The sequence below is a fragment of the Vicugna pacos genome, chromosome 10, assembly GCF_048564905.1.
Source record: "Vicugna pacos chromosome 10, VicPac4, whole genome shotgun sequence".
NCBI classification, from domain to species: domain Eukaryota; kingdom Metazoa; phylum Chordata; class Mammalia; order Artiodactyla; family Camelidae; genus Vicugna; species Vicugna pacos.
The window spans coordinates 64975905-64993269 of record NC_132996.1 but is presented as its reverse complement, the minus strand read 5'-3'; the positions used below and the strand labels follow the sequence as shown (position 1 = coordinate 64993269).

At 38.6% G+C, this 17365-nt stretch overlaps 1 protein-coding gene across 11 annotated transcripts in view; it reads left to right on the top strand.

Moving 5' to 3' along the window:
* The window catches only part of LOC102540431 (membrane-spanning 4-domains subfamily A member 4A), a 169972-nt gene that overhangs the window by 142262 nt on the left and 10345 nt on the right, over positions 1 to 17365 (top strand). For all 11 annotated transcript variants that reach the window (XM_072970039.1, XM_072970033.1, XM_072970035.1 and 8 more), the window contains 4 exons: positions 8013 to 8163; positions 9243 to 9377; positions 12584 to 12640; positions 13817 to 13963. In XM_072970039.1, the coding sequence (XP_072826140.1) occupies positions 8013 to 8163; positions 9243 to 9377; positions 12584 to 12640; positions 13817 to 13963 (490 nt within the window). The remainder of the gene's footprint in view (positions 1 to 8012; positions 8164 to 9242; positions 9378 to 12583; positions 12641 to 13816; positions 13964 to 17365) is intronic.

Here is a 17365-nt window from a genome sequence, read left to right as displayed (position 1 = left end):
TGACACTTGTCCTTAGTTCACCATCTGTCTCTTGTGAAGTCATGAAACTCTCTGTAGCCTTTGGTTTCTGGGATGCCACACTTTCCTAGTCTTCCTGCTTCCTTCTGTCGCTCTCTTTTTATATTCCTCTGGGAACTCCTACTTCTGCTAATACTGGTTTTATCTTCTCTCAAAGGGTTTGATCTTATCTGCCTCCTCCTTCAACCTGGGTGATCTCATTCCTCTGTATGTGATAATTGCCTGGATTCACCTCTGTAGTCAAGCTCCAGCCAGTAATCTAGTTCTTATCAAGCCTGTTTGAAGATCCTGACACGATTGAAACTAAACATGCTCAAAATTTTGCTAATGGAACCTGTACTCCTGTTTCTGTTCATGTGTTCGCCTTAGTGAATGGTCTTATCACTCATTCAGTTCCCTGAACCGAATCTGAGTGTCATCCTTTCCTGTTTACCTCCTTATCCTACATCCATTCTACCACCAAGGACTGCCATTTGCAAGCCCTTTTGCTTCTGTCCACATTAATTAGCACCAACGGTGGTTCAGGTATCCATCATTTGTTCCCTAGGTAACTGGTGCTTCCAGGAGTCTAACTCTGTGACTTCAGCATTGTTCCTTCCTATCATTTCTCTGTATGGAGACCAGGATAATACTTTTGAAATACTTTTTTTTTCCATTTTGAGAATGATAATTCCAAAGGATTCCAGATGACATAATCTTTCAGATTAGGCAAAACTGGATTTCAGTCTCACCTACACCAACTCAGTGAACATCTCTGAGCTTTAGTTTCATTTTCTGTGAAAACCACAGTAGACATACATCTAAAGCATATCTGACCTGTAATAAACATTCAATCAGTTTTAAGTATGGATATAATTAGAGTCATTAACTTTGACAGCTTTTTATAAATTCCCATCACTCAGATAAAAACGTCCTGAAGGGGATGTAAAGCCCTGAATTATCTGACTAGTCTTACCCTCTGCTCCTGGTCCCTCCTTCAGGGATTACGATGCTCTTTCAGTTTCTTGAGTACACCATGATCTCTCCAGCCCTTTGGTTTTTCTTCATTCTGATGACTCTGTCTGGAATATTCCTTATCCCCTAATTACCCTTCATTTGTCCCCTGTTCATTCAGCAGGTCCCCAGTTAAATGCCCCCTTCTCCAGGAGGTCTCCTCTGCATATCCAAGACTGGATGAGTTGCTCCTCCCATGAGCTCTCTTACAGCACTCTAGTTTGCAGGGAACTGACTGCTAGATGTAATCAGTTGTGATGTCATCCTGCATGAGGATGGCATATTCACTTGTCTGTATACCCAGCAGTCCATACACTATGTATATACACTATGTATAAGTCTGTATACCCTTCTTGGGAGCGGGGACCATGTCTATATTTTTTTCACCATTTTATACACAGCACATAGCAGCACACTGTTTGGCTCAAAATATTTTTCCTCAAATAAAATGTTGAGTGAAGGACAACTGAACACCACTTTGCTTTCCTTCACTATATAAATTAAATATTGATTTCATGTTACGAATGAGGAATTTTAGGTCCAGAGAAATAATGAGGTCATGCAATAAATGATTAGAATTGGGTTTGTCCGATTCAAAGTTCAGTCTCTTTCTATGATACCCGTTGCCTTTTTGATTTAGAAAGGGATCATTTTAATTATTGCTATAAAATCAGCTTTTTGCCACTTTATAGACGTTTATCCAAAATGGTGGAATTTCATGTAAATAATACATTTAAATTGCGTGTAGAATGGTAAGACCTGGTTCTCTAGGGAGATAAGGGGAACATGTGAAAATATGTGAAATTGTGAGAGGGGGCTTTTCAAGTTATTTTAAATGCCATTAAGTTCATTTGCGTATATAAAGACCTTTGAGCAGAGCCTGACACACAGTAAATCCTCAACCACTGAGCTCCCCTGATATAAGCAGTGATAACCACTATTATTTTCCTATAAAAGACCGTGAAGCAGTCACTGCCTGTTCAGCAAATTTTCACAATAGACATGCACGTCCATATCAGGGACATAAAATTAGTTAGCTTCCGACGCAAAAGAGGAACTAGCTGTGGGTCTCAGAAGTACTTAGCACAGCTTTGGGGTTTTAGGATAGTGGCTAAGAGAGAAAGGCAGATTTAAACTGAGTGAGGGACTGGAGCAAGGGCAAGTGATTGTATCCGAACTGAAAACACTTGCTCAGAGACTCCGGCACCCATAAGAGTCCCAGCAGACATTGCAGGCTTGAAGAAAGGTAGGTCCAAAGACACATCTTCCTAGGCTTTTGAGCTGATGGCTTTCTCATCCACTGGTTCTGGGACCCCTGAAAGTGGGATGAGGGAGGATGCGGTCACCTCCCACGGCAGAAGCTGGTATTCTGGGTTGGGATGGGTCGAGCGAAACTTTCAGTGTTTGTTTGGGGGCGGAGGTTGGGGAACAGTATTTGCTGCAGAATGTGGGAGTGAGAATGGGCTCCTAAAGGCTGATGCTGGGTCAGGCTGTTTTAGTTATTTTTGTTCTCTAAATCCCTAGGCTATCAGGGAACTGAATGCATTTTTGACTTATTATTTCATATACTCTTGATGCCTTTTCTTCCATGGTCTTTATTCTCTGTCTCTGAGACGTCATTTTTTTTTAATTGAAATATAGTTGGTTTACAGTATTGTGTCAGTTTCTGGTGTACAGCACAGTGACTCAGATAGATATATATATATCTTTTCATAATAGGCTATTACTAGGTATTGAATATAGTTCCGTGTGCTCTACAGTAGGACCTTGTTGTTTATCTCTTTTATGTACAGTAGTTAGTATCTGTAAGTCCCAGACTCCCAGTTTATCCCTCCTATAAAAGACCCCTTTCTCCCCTCTGGTGCTGGCTTCAAAAATAAAAAGAAGAGAGCTTCAAGGTAAGGTTGGGATAATAGAGATGAGTTGAAGTGGCAGACTTTCTCCTATCAGCTACATTACCCATTTTAACTCTACAGGAAGGGGACCAGTAGGCCAAGGAAGGATTTAAAGAGGAGGGTAACAGAACTGTTTTGCATTCTGTTGTGATCATTCTGGCTACAAGTTGGGGGGAATAAACGGGACATCCAGGGTAACAGATGGACACAGGAAAACATTAAGAGGCTATGACAATATTCCTGATAAAAATAAGAGGATACCTTGGTCTGACACGGTAGGAAATGTACCCAGAGTTTGAAAATGGTCATGTTGGATCAGAAGAGCACGGTTGATCAGACCTAGAGGGTAGCTAAGAAAAGGCATCAACAACAAACTACCAGGCTTTTTAATTTGAAAAAAAAAATGAGCTAATTGTTGATTTTCCCACTGAGGAAAAACACTTGGAGTTCCCGTAGCCCTCTTATGGTTCTTGTGATCTTTATCCTTTGTCACTCTATACTAGGGACTCTGAAATAGTGTCCTTTACATACTTTTCATTGCACCGCATTAGTTTTTTGAATGAAAAATGCTAAGAAAGGCTGGAGATCTTCTGTCTGAGTCTTCTGACATTTGAAGTGGAAATTCTCCCTATTCTCTTCTGGGAAAAGTTGCTAAATGGGGAACAAATTATGGGCTTTATTATTTATGGTGACTTTAACTTAAGCTTCTGGAGAGGCAGATCTCCCAGGAAAAACTGAATTAGAGGATGTGGATTAGAGTGAAGGCCAAGAAGAAAGCTACCTATTTTATTCTCTTTTCTCTGAATTGAGATGTCGGGTCCTGCTCAGGGGATGCTCAAGTAGACAGAAAAGTCTGAATACATGTAGTCAACAACTCGCAATAGGTAACCCAGTTATCATCAGCACAGACTGGGAGATGGAGGGGAGAGTCTCCTGGTCTGCCTCTAAGTAGTCTTCTATGTAACTTACTTCATGAGAGCAGAAAACAGAGGACAGCCCTGGCCTCTCAGACCAATTTTTGAGATAAACTGAAAAAGAGGAAGACTCAACTGCTGACCACAGGGCACAATGAATAACACGCTCTAACCAATCCTATAAGCCCCTCTCCTCCGACTCTCCAGCTTCCCCAAGACAGGAGCACGTTGGAGCAGAAGGATGCCAGGAATAAAGTCCCTCTCTAGCACGTCCTCAAGTGGCAAGGAGTGTTAGAGGAAGCTTACATTATATAGATACAGCCTTAAGACGGTAAATGACAGTAGTAATAACAACAATAATAGTTAACATACATTTAGTATGAATTACGTGAAATGCATCAGCTCACCATTAAATTTCCACAAGAGGCAAGCACTATTATTTACATTATAGAGCTACAGAAACACAAGATGAAGTAACTTGAATAAAGAGTGGCAGAGATAGAATTGAAATCCCAGTGACCTAATCCCAGAGCTCTTTTGCTTAAGAGGATGCCCTGTACTAGCCTGGTACATGGAAGAATTGTTTTGTTTATGCATTTACCCACTTATCAGTTGATGGGCATTTAGTTTGTTTCCATCTCCTGGCTATTATGGATAATGCTGCTAACAAAATGCAAACACAAGTTTTTGGGTGGACTTACGTTTTCATTTCTCTTGGGTATATACCTGGGAGTAGAATTGTTGGGTCATATGGTAAGGCTGTCTTTAACATTTTGAGGTACTGCCCACCTGTTTCCCAAAGTGGCTGCGCTGGTTTACAATCTCAACATCCACGTTTGAGGGTTCCGGTTTTTCCACATCCTCACCACCACTTGGTACTGTCTTTAGCTTTTTCCATCCTCCTAGGTATGAAGTGGCATCTCATTGTGGTTTTGATTTATGTCTCTTTAAAGACAAATGATGTTGAGAATTGTTTTCATATGCTTATCAGCCATTTGTATATTTCTTGGGAAAAAATAGCCTATTCAAGTTCTTTGTCCATTTTTAAATTGTGTTCTTTTTTTTTTTATAATAGTAAGTGTTCAAATATCCTGGATACAAGCTCCTTATCAAATACAGAATTTGCAAATATCTTCTCCCATTCTGTGGGTTGTCTTTTCACTTTCTTCATGGTGCCTTTTGAAGTCTAATTTATCTGTTTTTCTTTAATTGCTTGAGCTTTGGTTTTTGTAACTAAGAAACCATTTCCTAACCCAAGGTCACACAGACTAACTCCTATATTTTTTTCTAATAGTTTTATCGTTTTAGTTCTTATATTTAGGTCTTTGATCCATTCTAAGTTTTTTTGGTTTGGTTTGGTTTTTTTTTTTTTTTTTTGGTGTGAAGAAAGGTCTAAGTTCATTCTGTTGCATGTGGGTATGTAGTTTTTTTCAACACCATTTACTGAAAAGTCTATTCTTTCCTCCTGATAGTGTTGACATCCCTGTCAAAACCAATTATTTATGAATGCAAGGGTTTGTTTCTGGACTCTCAACTCAGTTCCCTTGTTCTATACATCTGTCCTTGTGCCAGCACCAAGCTGTTCTGAAAATGTAGCCATGTAGTACGTTTTGAAATTTGAAAGTACAAGAGCTCCAAATTGTCTTTCTTTTTCAAGATTGTTTTTACTATTCTGAGTCCCTTGCATTTCCACATGACTTTTAAATTATAAGCTTGTAAATTTCTGGGAAAAGGGTTGTTGCTAGGATTTTGATAGGAATCTTGTTGGGTCTGTAGATCAATTTGGGAAGAATTGCCATCTTCACAATATTAAGTCTCCCAAGTCATTCATGTGGGTTGTGTTTCCATTTACTTAGTTTTTCTCTAATTTATTTCAACAATATTTTAACAAGTCCTGCACTTTTTTATTAAATTTATTCCTAAATATTCTATTCTTTTCCATTATAAATAGAATTTTCTTTTTATTTTAATTTTCAGATTATTTATTATTAATGTTTAGAAATATAATTGAGTTTTGTATATATTATGTGTATCTTACAACCTTGCTGAACTTGTTTATTAGTTTTAATAGTTTTGGGGGGTTAAGGGAGGGCAGATTCCTTAGGGTTTTTTATAAACAGGATCATGTCATCTGTGAATTAAGATAGATTACTTTATTCCTTTCCATCTGAATGTCTTTTATTTCTTTTTCTTTCCTAATTACTCTGACTGGAACATACAATACAATGTTGAACAGAAGAGATGAGAGTGAGCATTCTTTCTTGTTCTTGATCTTAAGGGAAAAGATTCAGTGTTTCAGCATTAACTATAATCTTGGCTGAGGTATTTCATAGCTGCTTTTGATCAGTTTGTTGAGTGTTTTAATCATGAAAAGATGTTGGATTTTTATTAAATTTTTTTCTACATCTATTAAGGTGTTCATGCAGCTTTTGCCTTTTTGTCTATTAGTATGTCATATTATATTGTTTTTTTTGTTATAGTGTTTTTAATGGTTAAAAAAAACTTGCATTCTTGATATTAACCTGATTAGGTGTATAATTCTTTTTACATATTATTGGATTCTATTTGCTAGTATTTTGTTGAGTATTTTTGTGTCTATTCATAACAGATATTCATCTACAGTTTTCTTTTCTTATGGTGGCTTTTCCTGATTTTGGTACTAGCCTCATACAATGAATTGAGAAGTGTTCCTTCCTCTTCTAGTTTTTCAAAGAGTTTTTGAAGAAGAGTTATTAATTCTTTTAAAAATACTTACTAGAATTCACCAGTGAAACCATATGGGTTTATTTTCTTTTTGGGAATTATTTTCATTCCTAATTTAATTTCTTATTGTAGATCTGTAAGACTTTTGTGTTTCTTCTTGTGTCAGTTTCACTAGTTAGTGTCTGCATAGGAATTTGACTGTTTCATCTAAGTTATCTAATGTATTGTCATACAGTTGTTCACATCACTCCCTTATCATCTTTTATTATTGTAAAGCTGATAATCATGTTCCTGTTTTCATTCCTGATTTTACTGATTTCTTTTTGCATTTGTTCTTGCTCAGTCTAGCTAAAGATTTTCCAATTTTGTTGATCTTTTCAAATACCCCCTACAAAGGGTTCGTTGTGGCTGTGGCTGTTGTCATTGCTGGGGTTTTAGTTGTTGTTGCTTGCTTGTTTACTGACTTCTTGATCTCTTCTTCAAAGTCTGTATTCTTTGTAATCTGTGAACATTGAAGTTTCTGCATGATTGTTATAAATCAAATGGTATATCAAATTGGTATAAATTAAATAGTATATCAGAATTGATTGTGGCTTGCAGAGTCTTAACAAGTTTCACTTCCCTCAAAATGTGTGGAAGTGAGCCATGCAACATCTAGATATGGATTCAAATGAGCAGATAAAAGTGTTCAAGTATCTTAAACCCATCTCCACCACAGCCAATTGGGGTTACTATTTAGAGAAGAGAAAGTGGCATAAGAGTATTATATTTGTGCTTTGAGTCTCAGAAAAATAATTTTATGTGTCCTTGCTAGGCCTTGCAAGTCAGGATTTAAGACATTTTAATGGAACAAGAGATTTAAATTCTTGGAGCCACAGAGATGACTTGAAATCATAAATTCCATCCCCAAAGTTCAGGGTTTATAGGATGAAATCCATGATTCCATAAATCACGTTTAGTGAAGATGAACAGGGCCAGGTTTCCAGCTCTGAGAATGTAAGTGCACTGTGATTAGAAAAGGGGGACCACAAAGTAGTCTACAATAAACTGGAATGCAGATGATCCTGTGTAGTTTATTACTGTTATAAAAGTTGTCCTTCAGAGGAGAAGTGGCTGTAATTAAGAGAATATACAGTAATAGGGATAGAGATAAAATATGAGTGCAGACTTGATATAGGAACTTGAAGACATTTCCCTAATTTGAGGAGTTCAGCATGTTCACCTCAATTCTATCCACATTTTCCTCTTTTCAAAATTTTCCAGCATATTAATCTTGGTGTCACGTGGCATCTCTTTCTCTCTCTCTCTCTACATGACTCCATCTCTCCTTAAGATGTTTCTTGTTCCATTTCCCAGCTGGTCTATGCAATAGTTACAGTTTGCAAAGATCTTCTACTGCCTGTTATAATAGAGGGAGTGAATATAGACCAGACCTGGAAATGTTCTGTCATTTCCAGGACCTCATCCTCAATTACATTTCTTACTGTAGCACCTTTTCTGCTGCCATGACAACCACACCGGGAATGGAACTGACCGCACCAGGGGCTGGCCCTGGTGTGTACCAGCCTGCTTCTCTACACTCATATCTATGGAAAAGGATGCCAGAGAAGTTCCTGAAAGGGGAACCCAAAGTCCTTGGGGTAAGTCCATTGTGGATCTGGGGGAAGACCAGTCATCCTGTAAATCCAGTACTGATCAGATCTAATGCCACATACTCTGTCCCACTAGCCCCATATCCATCAGCCAGCCCTGGGGCATCCGTATTTGATGTTCAGGCACTAGAGTTGAAAAATGATACAGTATTCTATTACGCCATGTTTCTAATGTAGTTGTATTTAAAATATAGTGACTTTAGATTGATTCTAGGGTTGTGGATCATCCGTGATAACTATATTTAATGTCAGTATGGAAGAGTAGCAGAAGAAAAGGTCGCTTGGTGTCCCTTCCACAGACCTTCCCAATAGCTCATGGCCCCATATGGTTACCATGTCTTTCTGGGGAATTTTCTTAGCCTGCTCCTCAGAGGATAAAAATTCTTTTATCTTCTGTGTGTGCATTTCTGTCTGGAGTCTCAGTTGGGTGTGCCTAAAATAATGGACGATTTAAAGAACGGGTTAATTCAGGCAGAAGGATCGTGAAAATAGAGGTTTATTTTGAACCCAAGATTTGAACCAATGGTACAAAGTCATAATGACACCCTGGATCCTTTTTAATGCCTTTTTTAAAAATGTAATTGTACTCCAAATCCTATTTTTAAACCCTCTACTCACTTATGTCCTCAGGCCCCAGACCCGGAGAAAAAGCCATATTGCTCTTCTCTTTTTTCTTCCCCTGGACATACTCTCCTTCCTTCAGATTACTGCTCCTTGCTAGAGTAATCACTTCCTCATGTCTGGATCGTGCCTGTCTGGGGGTGTGTAAAGGACAGTGACAGTTGTGGCTAGAATAGCATCATGGGTATCAGCACAGCACCTCTGGGTGGGTCCTGGGACACTCTTGTTACCTTGAAATGACTGGCACAATCGGGATAGACATCCTAAGAGATCGTTTTAGTAAGCTGATACAGCCACAGCTCTTCATATGAAAGAAAAGTGACAGGAGTATATCAAGAAGACCATCCGACTTTTTCCAAAGATGGAGGATGAGGGTTGGAAAGGGCGTGGCTTGGGCATCACTTCTGTGGCAGACAATCTGTTTTTACTTTCCTCATCATTTCTAGGTCGTGGAGATCCTCATTGCCCTGATGAACTTGAGCTTCGGAACAGTAATAATGTGTGTCACGCTCCCAGATACAGGACTGACTATTACTATCTTTTCAGCATACACGGGGTATATGGTTTGGGGGTCAGTGATGGTGAGTAAGGAGGATGCCTTCTGACGTAGTTGGAGACAACCTAACATAGTTGTTAATATCCTGAGCTTTGGAATCATACCCTAACCCAATCTTGTAGTTCTGTAGCTTTGAGAAAGATAGCTCACGTCCTTTTGACTCAATTTTGTCATATTTAAAGTGGGAATAATAACATAAAACTCATAGAAAGCTTGGTAGGTTAAGTATTTAATAGGTATCAGTCAGGGTATATTACAGTGGCATGTAGCAAAAGACCCAAACCAGAATGGATTAAACATTGAAAGCATTGGTTATTTCATAAGAAGACCCCTCGTTTCCAGGGTTGGTTAATTCAGGAGTGCAGAAGCCTCACTGAGGACAGGTGTCACACCATGTCGGCCTTGTTGACCCATTTCATTGTTCGTAAATGCTTTGTGTGCATGAATGCTTTTCACTCTCAAGCTAACTATGGGCAGAGGCAATAGATTTGCCATTATTGGCTCGGACTATTCAAGATTCACCTCTGTGTTTGGGAAGGGTTCACTGAAGTTTACAAGACATGGAACAAAATGAAGATTTTGTTAGGAAGGAAGAAGAGGAGACACCGCTGGTATGCAGGCAGTTTAAAGTCGACTGTCAAATTTTAGCAAATGCAACTGCCATTAGATAAATTTTGTCTCATAAATTTAATGACAACTATAATTAAAATTAAAATTTAAGAAAGTTTTTAAAATTCCCCCCTGCAAACAAAATGCAGGTTTGTTTCTATACAAATTGAGAATGTAAACAGAGTATAAAGTGTCAAGTTTTACCTACTGATGAAAGGAAAATAAACTTGTTAACTGGGTTTGTGTTAGAATCAAGGAACCGATTCAGGTGTTGTAAGGTTTCCATTCATCTCCGAAACTGAGTTGAGAGTTGTATCGCAGAGCTGGCTTTTTGTTCTTCCTCACCTGTTAACAGAAGAAGTGCAAGATTTGAAGACCAGCAAATGCTGTTCTGCATCTGGGCAGCTGTGCAGGGCTTTCTATGTCCGGTCATGCTGATGTCAGAAATAGCTTTTATTAAACTCTTACCGTGATCTGGGCACTCTGCTAAGTGCCTTATATGTAAATTACATACATTTACATTCACGTTTCAAACAACCATTACAGACTTCTGAGAAAGGGTTTATCATTGACCTAAATTTATGGATGAAGAAATTGAGATGCCGAGAGATGAAGTAACTTGCCCCAGACTACACAATTATTTGGTACAGAAATCAGGGCCCAGGCAGGTTCAGTCTCATCTCAGTGTTGCACACACTGAACCACTCGCCTTCTGCTCACCTTTTCCTTTCCTTTTCAAGACCACCTCTGAATCCAGTTTTCATAATGTGTGCCTTCTACACATGTTCATTAGATGCTCAGGAACGGCAGGAGCTGTGTTTGTAAATGGAGGTACCACTCAGAACGTTGCCTGTCAGGATCCTACTAAATGAGCCTTTACTTAAGTAGCAGAGTATTTTTTACTGCTACCTTCAGTGATTCTTTCAACTTATTTCCAGATCGCACCTGGGAAGTGCCTTCTGTTCTTCCTTCTGCGGTACGAGAAGCAATCACACACTTCTTTCATTTTTGGCCCTGGAGTCTCCAGTACAGTTATATGTCATTTATTAGAATCCTGTGAAATTATCTCCACATTAGTCTATTTGTTCAGGTTTTCTTTTGTGTACTTTTGAAACATTGTGAAGTTTTATTCGTGTATAGATATATTTACTTCTCACATTCCTTGTTAAGCTTTTCTTCTCTCAGAAACTTCATATTTTTTTTTTGCTATGGTAAATGACGTTCTCTTATTAAATCCTGTCTTCAAACGCACAAACATGCACACATTTATAATAGGCATATATAAAATTTCTGTATATAATGTTGTTCTCATGTGCCTTATTGAATTTTCCTAGAGGTTAAAGCAGTTTTGAGTTGATATTCTTGAATTTTGCAGTATAGCATACTCATATTTAAGCAACAGTAATTTTAACCATTTGCTTTAAATACTTTTCTTATATAATTATTTTAGGTACTATACTAAGAATGATAATACCTAATGGTCTACATTTTTATCTTGATACTTTCTTTAATGAGATGATGGCCCTACTGTTCCTTTGTTAAACATGATGTAGACCTTTTGACTGAGACACATTCTATCATGTTATAGAAAATGCAGCTCTTCATATGGTACAAATGTTTAAGTCAGTAATAACATTGAATTCTATTAAATGTCTTATCAACATTGTAAACATGAGTAGCAATTAGTGTGTGTTTTCTCCTTAAATATATTAATGTCATTAACTGTAATAATGTTTCAATATTTTAAAAATCTGAACATTTTAAGAACTACTCCACATGTTCATGATTCATTTCATAAAATATGATGGATAATTCTTCCTACTATTTTTTTCTAAAGGTGACTCAGTTTACATTAATCATCTCAATGTCTTGGTATTTAGAAACTCACTGAAGAGATTTATCAAGCTGTTTAATTACAGCAGTCTTTTTGGTATTAAGGTACAATTATTGAAACTTCAGAAATCAGCTTTGGAAAGCAGACTCCAAAACTCAAACAGTCAATAGTTCAGGGCAGGGAGCCCAACTGACTTGACTCCAGCCATTTTAGCTAAATGGAAAATAATTACCAAGTTGATGGAGTCAAATGAAATCATATATTCTAATCGTTATCTAATATGGAATTTAAATTTTTTTTGTTACTATTTTATTCACAACTTCTAATCATCATTTTAAGTAAAAATAATCTTCGGGGAGAGGGTGTAGCTCAGCAGTAGAGCGCATGCCTAGCATGCACGTGGTCTTGGGTTCAGTCAAAAACAAGTAAATAAACAATAAATAAACCTAATTACCTCCCCCCCTTAAAAAAATTAAACTCACACAGACACACAAACAAACCTTCATATCAGGAGCTTAGGAGCCTCCTTTATATTTCATTGCCCTCGAGCAGTTTACACACCATTACAGTTAGGCAGTGTTGGAAAGATTCAATACATCCTCCTGTGACTGATAGAATGTCTCTGTTGTTTCTGGGTAAAAGGGATGGTTATGTATAAACTTTTGTGTTTCTTCCAATGTAATTGGTCTGTTTAACATATTTATCACATTTAGGGATATGTTTTAGTAAGTTGGGACTTCAAGTATTTGTTCAAAGTTTTTTACCGGCGTTTTCCCTCTTGTTACTAGTTTATTATTTCAGGGTCCTTCTCAATTGCAGCAGGAATTAAAACGACAAAAGGTCTGGTGAGTGTTGTCTCCTGTTTGTTCTTTTTCGTTCGAAAAGAAGGATCAAGCAAGGATGTATTCTGCCAGAGAGGAAAACAGATTTTGTTTGTTTTTTAAAAAATCAGGACAGACTGTACATTTTAACTAGTCGGATGGGTCTTTAAAAAAATTGTCTGATAGTAGAGTTATTGACGTGAGAGTGAATAGTTTGGGAAGGTAGTTGCTGAGAAAATGGTTATGACAGCACAGAGAATTCCTGAGAAGAAATGTCAAATGAGATTGGTCAAACAAACCCTGTAGTTTGAGATCCAGGCCATGACAGTGGCAACGATGCTGGTGTGGCCAGTGTCTGTTGACTTATTGATTAAGCTGTGTATCCCAACTGTATGCAGAAAGGATTTGCATTCAGCACAATGAAAGAAGTTTACACTGAGGTTATTTAAATAAGAATAAGACAATTTAAAACGTAACTTTCATGCCAGTATACCTTTCACAAAGCCAATAAAAGACAAAAGCCCAGACCCCAACAGACTTTTTTTCTGGCTAAAGACGGTCTTTGAGTTTCCATTGCTCAAAGGACAAGTATCAAACTGTGGAGCATGGTCAGTATGGCTTTTCCAAATCTGACCTCAACCTATCTCCCTAGCATCTCCTCCAGATGTAACCGTTAAGATCTGCCTTGTGCTCCAGCCGCACTGATCCTCTCATGCTCTCTTAGGGAATCTTAGTTCTTCTAAAAACCTCCATAACTTCGCCATGAGAAGATAATGTACGAAAACGAACATACAACAGAGGGAGATAGTATGATGCAAAAGACATGGAGGCTGAGAGGCAGGCAGAATTTAGAAAGTACTGAGAAGTAAGGCACCTGAAGGAGAGCATTGGAGGAGGTAGACAGCAGACAGCACTGTCCAGCTAAAGTGTGAAGGGTATAGAAAGCCCTGCTAAGGAGATTGGAGTTTATCTCATGCGCCCATGGGAGTTTCCTGAAGGACTTAAATTTGGAAATAACAGGATCAGATTTGTGCTTTAGCAGGAGGTCAGAGCAGGGAATGAGACAAGTTAGGGAACTATTGTAGTCATCAAGACAGAGAAGATAGACTGTGTGGGGCAAGAAGTGGTGGGTGTAAAGTGATTGATGGAGACATCTGAGGATGTTGTTGCATTGTTTAATTGATTTTCATTCCTTTCTAGGTCCAAGGTAGCCTAGGATTGAACATCACCAGCTCTGTCTTGGCTTTATCTGGGGTCATACTCACTGCAATCAGCATGATTTTGGGTTTAGAAATCCCTTACTGTGAACAGGAAGGAAATTGTTTCATGATCAGATCTATTTTAATAGTGAGTGCATCTTCTTTTCATGGGATACTGTGGTGGAAACAAGTCATGGGACCCCTGGCTCTGACAAAAGTAACAATCTGTATTCCCTAATTGATGACTCGCTTTGGGAAGCTGGAGATGATTGAGAAATAGGACAGTGTTTTGTTTAGGAGTCATGCCCACATCTCATCTTTCTCATTGTCCCTCTTCTATGTGTGATGAGGGAATGTGGGAAGGAAGCTCATAGTTATAGAACAAATACTCCTAATATTTGGGCTGGTAAGTATCTTGCATAATTTTTCCTGTTTAATTTCAAAACATGCATAACTATGTACTGTTACCTGCTCTAAAAATGGAGCCCAGATGTCAGTCCCTCTGTATCCCCAGGCCTTCCTGATGGAGCCTAATGGCATTCCCTAATAATATAAAGTAAAATAGTCTTAAACGTTATGCAACAAGTAGGGAATGACCCAGTATCCCTTTCAGCATCTCTGGATGTTCTTGTAAGATTAAGCACTTTTGGCCTCAATATCCACCTCTTGGCAAATTCTGTCTTTATTGTGTATATAACTACTTTTCTGTACCACTTGCCCTCACCTGGATATTATCCTAATTGCTTTAGTCTCCAACACAAGATTTTGCAGGTAGTAAAACTTTCTGAAGCTTGGGGCCATTGGGTAAGTGTAGGGAGGAAGACTTTTTGCAGCACAGCTTTGCAGACTGAAAAGCAGTTAAATCTGTATTATTAAAAAGTCTATTAGCCTTTCTTGACACCACTGAATTGTCTGTTATCTGAGCTCCATGTGAGCTTCTGGCCTTTCCCTGTGCTGTTTAATTCTTTGTCCCATTATGTCCTTTAATCACCTAAATTTGGAAACTCATCATTCTTCCTAACTTACTATGCAGATCAATTGCATTGCCTTTTCTTTTTTTTTTCTTGCTAATCCTAGGTAAATCTTGAGTGCTATTATTCACACCAAAATAACCCCTTCAGTGTCTTTGCTAAACTTATTTACTCCTCTTGAGATTCCTAACGGTTCTTTTTTTTTTTTTCCAGTTTTTACAGTAAGCAATTTTATTTCTTGCTACTCATTCAGAATAAGAAGAAAGATGGGGAGGATACAGCTCAGTGGCAGAGTTCATGCCTATCATGCACAAGGCCCTGGGTTCAATCTCCAGTACCCTATCAAAATAAATAAACAAAACCCTAATTACCTCCCTGCTCTCAAAATACATAAAAATGTGAAATTGTTTTTAAAAATGCTCAAAAAAATTTTTGGAAAAAAAAAAAGATTTTTTTTCAGCACACTTAACATTTTTTCCCCAAGGTCATGTGGTTAGAAATTGGCAAAAGCAAGATTAGATACTGTACCTTCCTGCCTCTCATCCTCCTATTATTTCATATTCTTCCATGTAGGTATCCTGAAGAAGAATCTTACTTTCAGTTTCAAGTTCTTTCCATGTACAGACTCCAAGGGCAATGACAGGGATAAAATCTACCAGCTGCCCAGGGCTGGCTTCACAGGCCTGGGACCTGCATGGTCACACACGGCTTTGTAGTTAGAAGAGCCTGAGGCTTCGTTTACAGCTCGGCTGTTTCTGTCTTGAAGTTCTTAATACCTTTTTAACAAGAGGCCCTGTAAATGATAGAGCCATTCCTGCCTTCATCTCAGTCACCTCCCAGAAGCCATCATAAATTCCTCTTGTGTGATCATTTTCTGCCTCTCCTGATAGCAGAGCACATCGATGAGGGTTTCCTGACATCTGAAGCATTAAGTCTGTTCCTATCTGGACACCTGCACGGCCAGTCCCCAGGTCTATGGGCCTATGTTTCATGCCCAGTCCTAGGGTTGGCCCTCTGAGAGACGTAAGAAGGAGACTTGTCTTCAGGGTGCTCATCTTCCTAGGAGTGAAAGAAATACTGGAAAGCAGTTAGAGGTTGACAAAACCCCAAGGGCTTACTTTTGAATATAATTGTAAAAGAGAGGTTGGAAAAAGATGAGCTCTTTGTAGGAAAGAGTAGAGCAGACGCTACCTGGACTCATTAGGCAGGACCGTATGAAATTGCCAGTGATCAACTGTGCTTGATTTAGAAAGACGGCGGCTTCCTTTAGCTCCCCCTTATATATTATCTATATTTTTTGCTACTTCTTGAGAATTTAGCCTGGTGCCTGTTTTTGTAAATAAAATATTACTGGAATGTAGCCACACCCATTTGTTTTCATATTATCTGTGGCTCCTTTTGAGCTATAATTGCAAAGTTCAATATTTGTGACAGAAACCTTATGGCCTGCAAAACCTAAAATATATGCTAGCTGGCCCCTTATGGAAAGTCTGTCAACCCCTGGTCTACCTTACTAGATGGTAAAATCCTTGAAGTTAGGGAAATTGCTTGGTGTGCTGCTCTGTCTTCTATGCCTACAACAGTTCCTGAAACAGAGAGACTACCGAATATGTTGAAGAAATGAGTCAATAGATAAAGAAACAATGAATGCAAATATTCTTCAGGTCCCCTTGAGTCAGTATCACATATGGCCTGGCTTGTGCTCTATTGGCTCTTCCACAGCAGAGGTACTACCCCTATTCATGGAGAGAAAAAGAGAAACCATTTAGAGTAAATAATCTCTGGCATCAATTCAGGCAACTGATTCAAATTTTTAGAAAGAAGAGTACTACCCAGTGTTTTCCCAAATCTGACCATGTGTTTTGGCTGAAGATTAAAGCCAATGGCTAAAGACCTAAAGCCAGTTCTCTGGGGAGATGGATTAAAGCGCAACCACCGCAGTTTCACAGTTGCATTCGTTTCTCATTGTTGCTGTAACAAAATTACTACAAACTTCGTGACTTAAAACAACATAAATTTATTGTCTTTACAGTTCTAGAGATTAGAAGTTTGGAATGGTTCTCGCTGAGCTAAAATCAAAGTGTTGGCAGGGCTGTGTTCCTTCCTCTCTGGAGGCTCTATGGGAAAATCAGTTTCCTTGCCGTTTCCGGCTTCCTAAGGCTGTCTGCATTCCTTGGCTTGTTGTCGCATTCTCTCATTTCAAAGCCAGCAGAGCAACATCTTCCAATATCTCTTGGACTTCGACTCTTCCTCCTCCTGCTTCCACTTACAAGGACTCTGTAATTCTTTGGGGCTTACCTCTATAATCTAGGATAACCCCTCCATCTCAAGGTCAAATAATCAACAACATTAATTCCTTCTGCAAACCTAATTCTCCTTTACCACGTAAACCGACATATTCACGGACAGGTTCTGGGGATTAGAATGTGGACCTCTTTGATCTGTTTATTAGTCTGTCTACAAACATTCCTCTCACAAAGCAGAGGGTGGGGAAAAGAACCTGGCTACAGTTGGGAGCCAGTATTTCTGATCTCTGGCCAGTGCTGCTTCCCTTGGGGCCTTGTAGTCAGTGGTCAGTG